Below are 8,421 nucleotides of genomic sequence, written 5' to 3'. Positions count from 1 at the left end.
TTAGTCTTGCAACATATTGTTTAACAATGATAAATGCAGTATTTTGGAATTACTTGAATAAATATCGTCGATGATGGTCACAACTGAGGGAATGAACTGCACCGGAACAATTTCGGGTATTCGCACTTTTAGTGGGCGCGGCAAAGATTACACGAAACAGATTTGGATAGTTTGAAGCAGAAACCATCCGACACCCAGGTACTCCACTCGCTGGGCTAGGAAAATGTTCTGGGATACATGCTGCTCGAGATCGCGAAATTTTAAGAACGTTTGTACCGACAGCAGGCGAAGCCTTGCAGTAAGAGACGGCACAAGCGCTTCCAGATACTAAACATTGTTGGCCACATATTTAGGGAGACCGAAACAGAGGCGTCCTAGTCGAAATGACATCCTAGTCGAAATCAATAGAAAGAAATGGGCTTGGGCAGGGCATGTAATGCGAAGGCAAGATAACCGCTGGTCCTTAAGGGTAACGAAGTGGATTCCAAGAGAAAGTAAGCCTAGCAGGGGGCGGCAGAATGTTTGGTGAGCGGATGAGATTAAGAAGTTTGCAAGCAAAGGATGGATGCAGCTGGCAAAGGATAGGGTTAATTGCAGACATTAGAGAGGCCTTTGCCACGCAGTGGGTGAAGTAAGGCTGATGATGATGATGATGATGATGATGATGATGATGATGATTATGAAACAGGCTCACTGCTTCACACTCTAAGAGCAGAAGTGGGCGACGTTTGTATGCAGCCGCTCCAGGAAACAGAACGCTCCCAAATTCTAAGATATGCCGGATATTCATTAAGATACATTAGGATATACATAATCAGAATAGCGTACCTGCGCTTACCACAGCGTGGGTTACTGAGCCTACGCAGAAGACCGACCTCCCGAACCTCTTTCGAACAACCCGACCTATATGTGTCCGCCAAGAGAGAGAGAGATTTTATTTGTTACTTCCGAAAAACTTTAGAGAACTTAGCTGTGGAATCACGTGAGGACGATATGCCAGTGAAATGTTTACCTGATGAGAAATCTGACAAAGTAACAACGCACACTTGTATACATTAAGGCATAAGTGGATTTCAGATAACCTTCGGTGAAGTGTATTTAAATACGACAGTAACAACATGTAAACAGAATGTAAATCACTCGCAGCCTCAAGGTAAGATATATCGTCTGCATGCACGTATGTAGTCGCGTCAGGAGGGGTGGGAATAGAACTGAGTGAGAGGTTGGAAAGTAGAGGAGAGAGAAACCTCGCGGTGAATACAATAAAAATCCCAGTCAGTCAGAAAAGCTGACACCCATTACCCAAAATAAATTTGCAAGCCCAGAGTCCGTAGCCTGTACATCAGAGTCCCGTGTTCTACACTGTCATAAGCTTTCGAGATGTCAAAGAGTTAAAAGCGCAGCATATTGGTGACGCCGGCGAGCTAGTCGGACACGGCTTTCGAGGTCAGTATGCGCGCAGCAATTGGAGCACCTAGGCTTAAAACCAATCTGACGGCAGTGTAGCAGCTATTTTTCAGTAATGATGGGCATGATTCGTCCATACAGCACGCGTTCAACCAGTTTCACCAGACTCGATGTCAAAGAAATTGGTCGAATATTATATAAGACCAACCCTTCGCTTTGCTTTCTAAGCATCGGGACAACTTTGAAATACGCCATACGTTCGAAATTCATGGAGTTTTAATAGAGTAATTTACCAGCTCCAATGGATCGGTGGGAGATTCGTCGATTATTATTTTAATCACCGCAGAGGTGACACGGTCAGTGTCAGGAGCTGGAGAAGGTAAACGATTTATAGCTTCGGAGAGCTCATAAATAGAGACATTTAGAAAATCATCATAGTGATTCAGCCTTCTTTGTGGGCGATGAAGCACAGCCGTAAAACGGCGTTGCGTGCCTCTGTGAATATCTGCTAAAGATTTAGCAAGGTCTACAGGGGTCCGCACATTAGAGGAATATTGTGAGCTGGTGGCAGCCTATTCCTAGACCTCAGGAAGCGAAACAAGGCTTCTCTGTTATTAGATTTTGATAGTCATAAATCTCTTCATCATATTTTTCCTTTGCCCGAGCGAATGACGGCCAGTTGGTTTTACATCATTAGGGTGCTGACGCGGTATACTTAAACATAATGGCTTACAACAAAAAACAGAAAGACGAAACAGGTAACGTGTGTGAGGTTTCACCTGGTATTCGTAGTGCTGCTGTGCTTATGGTTTAGGGGGTTTGACGTCCGAAAGTAACTCAGGCTATGAGGAGGATACCCTAATTTTTAATTGATTTTAAATGGAAGAAATTTATCTGTCAACTTTCAGCGCGGATTTAGGAAGGGCATGTCCACCATCACTCAACTAGTTATGAATACTGATGATTTTCTTGCTGGATAACTCGGGACAGATCGATGTTCTTTTTTTTAGGTATTTCGAATCCTTTTGATAAGGTGCCACATACACAGCTCCTTTATAAATTGCAGTTACTGGGTTTTCTGTTTCATCTTATTGATTGGGTCAGAGCATATTTAGGCAGTAGTACTCAGTGTGTTGACGTGAATGGTACTCTTTCTGAATCACTATTTGATACTTCCAGTGTTTCTCAGTGTAGTGTGTTAGGACCTTTGATGTTTTTATTATTGTCACAAATAGTTTGCAGAACCAAAAAAGCATTGCACAGGCCGCAAGCAGTCAAGCAGTGTTTCAGCTGCAAGAGCACTCGCGTCTCACTTCGTTGTCCTCAAGGCCCCGCCCAGGGCCACCTGGCCGCATTATGCCCCCTCCCCCCTAAAAAAGCACGCGAAAACGTGGGCACACTTGGAGCAAACTGGAGGAAGGAAAACAGGCGAACAAACGATCACGGGGCGCCGAACGGCTGCAGGCAAAAATAAAACAAATTAAATTGCGAAAGAGGCGACCGTTTCTCCGTAAAATACGGCTTCATACGGAGTACGTGCACGACCTCAGGCTGTGTAAGACGGCGCCAACTCGGCAGAGTGCCATCGGGGAGGATTTCATACGTCACATCCGTGATGCGGCGCAGCACTGTGTATGGTCCAGAGTAGCGGATCAGGAGCTTCTCCGACAGACCAGGGTGATTTACCGGGGTCCATACCCACAGTTTATCGTCGAGGTGGCGCTCGATGTGGCGATGTCGTTGGTTGTAGTCGTGTGCATCCGTTGCCTGCTGCCGGCGGATGTGCATGCGGGTCAGTTGGCGGACTTCCTCTGCGTCCCGGGTAAATTCCTCGGCGTCTCGCGTGAGCGCCTGGTCGTCAGGGGGGCACAGAGGCATATCATTAGCATCGTTTGTACATCACGCCCGTAGACTAGGCAAAACGGCGTAAAGCTAGTCGTTTCCTGAATCGCCTCGTTAAAGGGAAGCGTCACATATGAGAGCATCTCGTCTCAAGTCTTGTGCTGTACGTCGACGTGTATTGCGAACATGTCCGCCAAGTTTTTGTTGAGGCGCTCCGTTTGCCCGTTTGCGCGTAGTATCTTGTAGTTCTGGGGTGGTTCGTGTCACTCAGCTGTAGCACCTCATGTATGAGCTGCGCTGTAAACGCGGTGCCCGTATCGGCGATGAGGGAGGACGGGGCGCCAGGTCGCAAATCAATGGGGTGTATCAAGAAGCACGCGATTTCAGAGGATGTACTGCGCGGCACCGCCTAGCGCGTCAAATAATAAGTCGCAACTGTAATCAACTTATTTCTAGAAGACAACAAAAGCAATGGGACCTGAAGATCAATGCCGACTTGGTGAAAAGGTTTTCGAGGTGGCGCTATTGGTTGGAGCAAACCTGCGGGCTTGAGACGCGGTGACTTACAACGCTGGCACTCAGGCAACATCTGACTTCGCATGGTCTTCGCAAGTTGAGGCCAGTAATAGACCTCACGCACTCAGACGACCGTGAGTGCAAATCCCAAGTGGCCAGAGGTGGTCTCATCATGGCACGCCAAAAGCATGTCGTCGCGGAGGTCTGATGGCACGACTAGGAGGTAGGTCTGGTCACCTTTGCTGGAGCTTTTCTTGTACAGTACGCCATTGCGAATGCAAAAAGAAGACAGGTGGCGGGAAAAGTTTCGAGGTACATTGAAAGCATCGCCCTCCAGGTGATCCATGACAGACCGCAGGTCAGCGTTAGCACGCTGCCTTGCCACTAAGTCCGAACTGCTGATCACACCTAGGAAACGATTGTCATCCTCTGCGCTGTCATCAGCTTGGTCGACTTGTGCGCGTGAGAGCGTGTCGGCGTCTTCGTGTATACTTCCGGAGTTGTAGGCAATTGAAATCAAATTCTTGAAGGCGAAGGCCCCAGCTTTCAAGGCAGCGTGATGGGTGGCAAGGATTGGCAAGCCAGCACAAGGAATGGTGGTCGGTGACCACTTTGAAATGACGACCAAAGATATAAGGCCAAAATTTCATCGTGGCCCCGACGACAGCGAGGCACTCCTTTTCCGAGTTGGAGTAGTTTTTTTCGGTGCGCGAGAGTGTGCGACTCGCATACGCGATCACACATTTCACGCCTTCTTGATGTTCAACGAGGATGGCACCAAGCCCGATGTTGCTAGCGTCGGTGTGTATCCCGGTAGAAGCCTCCTCATCGAAGTGAGCCAGCACAGGGGTAGTGTGTAGCCGTTGGCGCAGCTCTCTGAAAGCAGCCTGTTGCTCGGCAGTCCAGACGAACAGTGTATATTCACATATTAAATACACATTATTGACCTACCTACGCATGTCTCTAGTAAAGTCCGTACTTTTGCCGATGACCGTGTCATCTATCGGACAATCAATAACGCCTCTGGTCACTTCGCCCTCCTGAATGACAATCAGCATACAGCAGTGGTGCAACCAATGGCTCATGGAACTAAACCCCCAAAAATGTAAACTCATGTCATTTAACCGGAAACGTAATCGTGTCCTCTTGTCGTATAGAATCTCGTACGTCATGGTAGGATTAACTCAGACTTATAAATACCTCGGCGTAACATTGTCCAATGATCTAACCTGAAACGCGCATGTGAAAAAAGTCAAATCATCCGTTAGCAGAAGCCTCACATCCTTAAAATGACATATACACCATGCGCCACAAAACGTAAAATTACTTGCCTAGAAATCACTTGTCCGTTCTAAATAAAAATACACCTATGCTATTTGGAGCCCTAACCAAAATAATCTAAAGAATTCTCTAGATTGAGTACAAAGTAGAGCCACAAGATTCAAATAATTGTGCTATTCATATAATGATAGTACATCATTAAAATCAGAGGAAGGCCTAACATCTCTAGATTGCAGACGTCGTGTCACTAGTATGTGCTTGTTTCATAAATTTTATTACAGCTCACTTCGTCATCCGACCTAGATCACTCCGCCGGCACGCATTTTCCCCCGCATTGGTCATCCCCTTCACGTTGCCCGGCCTCGTTCGCGCACTAATACATTTGCATCGTCATTCTTTCCACGTTCAGCCGCGGACTGGAACACCCTTCCACACGACATAGCCGTAATCAGCTGTCCATCAACATTTGTGAATTGTTTAGAGACTATATTTAGCAGCAAATAATTTATATACCTTAACTGTTTTCTTGGTTTAGTAAATCTGATTTATACATGTTACCCACCCCTTATATAACACCCCCCATCCCGGGGGCCTTTAAGGTAATAAAGTGAAGTGAAGAAGGGAAGTGAAGGGTGAGGGGTTGAGCGATCTTAGAGAAGTCGGCGATAAGGCGGCGGGAGTATGCGCACATAACCAAGAAGCGCTTGAGCATTTTCTCTGTAGTAGGACGGGGAAATTTGGTTACGGTGGCAGTTTTCTCGTGATCGGGCCGTACGCTGTCGGCGCTCACAACATGACCGAGAAACTTGAGCTGTTTTAGCGAAAGTGGCATTTCTCGCTTTTAAGTGAGAAGTCAACCAACCGTAGGCCATGCAACACGGTCTGAAGGCGTATATTTATAAATGATTTATAGATACCATTCCTTCGTCTGTGTCAATAAGATTGTTTGCAGATCACTGCGTTGCATATAAAGAAATAGTATGAATCCGAGATCATCAATTGTTGGAAAAATCCTTGCTCAAAATATGTCTCTGGTGTGAAGAATGGAAAATACGTTTAAACATTGATAGGAGTGTACTTATCAGACATACGAGAGAAAAAAACGTTAGTAATTACGAATATTGCCCTGACTTCAAAGAGGAGGACGAGGCCGGCACACATTGCACGTGCCATGCAATAAGCAGGTACGCTGGTGATGGATGAAGTCCTTCTGACTAAAGGGTCGATCGTGAGTGGCAGCCGTTAGTACACCGTTTTATCCTACCATTGATCGAAGAGGTCGCTTCCAAGGGGAGCGCTTACCAGTAACGATATGACGATACGTAATGCTGCCAAGGAGGCTGTACGATCTGTCCAGGACACACTGCAGGATGACCAGCAGCCACCAGAGGTTTCGACTTTGTCTGCAATATTTCTTAACACACCCGATCAGCCGGAGCGCAATGAAGCTGCCGTGGTTGTTATCGACGGGCATTCAACCCGAAGAGGCTCAAGCTCCACTGGAGGTCCTCGCCCGGAGGAAGTAGAGAGCGTGGATCCTGCGGAATACTTGCATACTGTATTCGCTGTTCTGGAGGCTGACTACGTGTCAGACCCTCACGTGTACCAAGCCACCGCTCACTCGGCGCGGACCAGGCCGGTAAGTCCTACACAGGAGTTGGTACACGGGGGAAATCGATACGGTCGCTGCCAAAGTGTCCCAGAGGGAAGGGTGGTAAAGTGCGGCGGGGAGGTTATTTAATTAACCACTAAGATGCTTGCCAAAAACCACAATCAAAAAGCGTTGGATTTCAGTGGCGGTGCCAAGGGGACGCGACGGGCAGCGGCAAAAATATTCCTGTAGGCATCAAGCCTGTGCAAAAAATTAACTCTCTGCGCCTTCCCAGTAAAAATTGTCTCCTGTCGTTCCCGTTTAATGATTATTAGGAGAATATTTTTTTACATATTAGGAGAATATTTTTTACAGATTTGAGCCCCGTGGGATCTTAAAAAGGTTTCGATGCTGCAATCACGGTACTAATTATAATCTCGTGATCGCGTGATCGGAGCCGTAGGACGCGGGTGAGTACGCGCTCGATATTTTGTGCAGAAAATATCCGACCAGATTGCTTTGGTTAATATATAGTGGAACTAATATTTGGAAAAAGCTATTGAGCATGGCCTGTATATACAGTAATATTTCGCCATAGTGCTTCGAACATACTGGCACTATATTTTGGCTACCATGATGAATTGCCGTAATGGCTGCAACTGCTGTTTCAAGAATGCAGCTCTCGCTCTACAGTCAGCATATTTACTCTATGCAGGAGGATTCCAGCCTGAGGCACCTCACTCCAGAAACTGCCAGGAACGATGTCGCTGAGTCCAATCCAGGCGAGAACATAGTGAGCCAGGAGAGAATGGAACACCTGCTTGAGCATTTAGCATTGCTGGCTGCCGAGAACCCGCGTGGCTGGACGGTTGCGGATGCTATTGCCTACATCGCAACAATTCCAAGCTGCACAGGTTGTGTCGAAGAATTCAGTGCCCAGATCACCGGCAGGGAGGCTTTGTTTCTGCTAAATGAGGACTACCTGATAAATACCATGGGCTTAACCTTAGGGTTGGCTCTCAAGGTATGCGACGTGGTCAGGTCCTTGATATAGACAACTCGTCTTGGGTCACGTGACAACATGGTGTTTATCAGGACTTGGCCGTCGTCCCGATGGAGCAGGACCTCAGCTGTCTTCATGTGTGACAAACTGAGATTGGCGGGCTAAATGACCCTGGTGAATTGCAGAAGCTGTGTAAACGTTGCGCCTCGAGTGACTGTGACCCCTGCAGAATGTCAAGACTTGCTGAAGCAATTTTTTTTAAATAAAGAGCTTGTTTTGACTTCTCAGCCTTGCTGCCTTTCTGGCACTGCTCGTTGATATTGGCCAGTATTCCGCTATTCACAAACCCACAGCAAATGGGACTAAGTCACCGCGTGCGATATCTAATAAACGAAGCAACGTTGACATGAACGCAGTCTTACTGCCGCTTACTGTCGCTTGGTACTAGGACGCTGAATACGGGGAGATTAGTGCAGTTTTTGTGGAACATCGAAGTCTGTACTCATTAAAGGTACTGGCGCATTAACTGACTGAAACATGTGTCATCAGATTATAGTCGAAAAACTACCATATTTTAAGAAGGGAGCAGCGCGACATTGGAGGAAACAAAAATCTATAATTTTAATTTGTCACTGGAAATTGCCTAAAATCTTGGGGTGAAATCTTACAATTATAGGTGCACCAACGAAGAGGCCCTATCTCGGCGAAGAGTATTTTTTGAACATCTTGTTTGGAGCGGTAAGCATGGTCTACTAGAACGTTACGGTGCCCTTAAGGCCGA

General features: G+C 46.8%; 1 protein-coding gene across 1 annotated transcript; it reads left to right on the top strand.

Annotated features, from left to right (window-relative positions):
* Positions 1–6,239: 6,239 nt before the first annotated feature.
* Positions 6,240–7,843, top strand: LOC144108036 (polyhomeotic-like protein 2). The gene is made up of 2 exons (XM_077641319.1): positions 6,240–6,685; positions 7,353–7,843. The coding sequence occupies exons 1-2, from the start codon at positions 6,359–6,361 to the stop codon at positions 7,689–7,691; spliced, it is 666 nt and encodes a 221-aa protein (XP_077497445.1). The 5' UTR covers positions 6,240–6,358; the 3' UTR covers positions 7,692–7,843.
* The last annotated feature ends 578 nt before the right edge of the window (positions 7,844–8,421 follow it).

The sequence above is a fragment of the Amblyomma americanum genome, chromosome 1 (genome assembly GCF_052857255.1).
Source record: "Amblyomma americanum isolate KBUSLIRL-KWMA chromosome 1, ASM5285725v1, whole genome shotgun sequence".
In the NCBI taxonomy this organism is placed as follows: domain Eukaryota; kingdom Metazoa; phylum Arthropoda; class Arachnida; order Ixodida; family Ixodidae; genus Amblyomma; species Amblyomma americanum.
The sequence above is the reverse complement of the archived record's forward strand: the minus strand, read 5'-3'. Positions and strand labels throughout refer to the sequence as shown.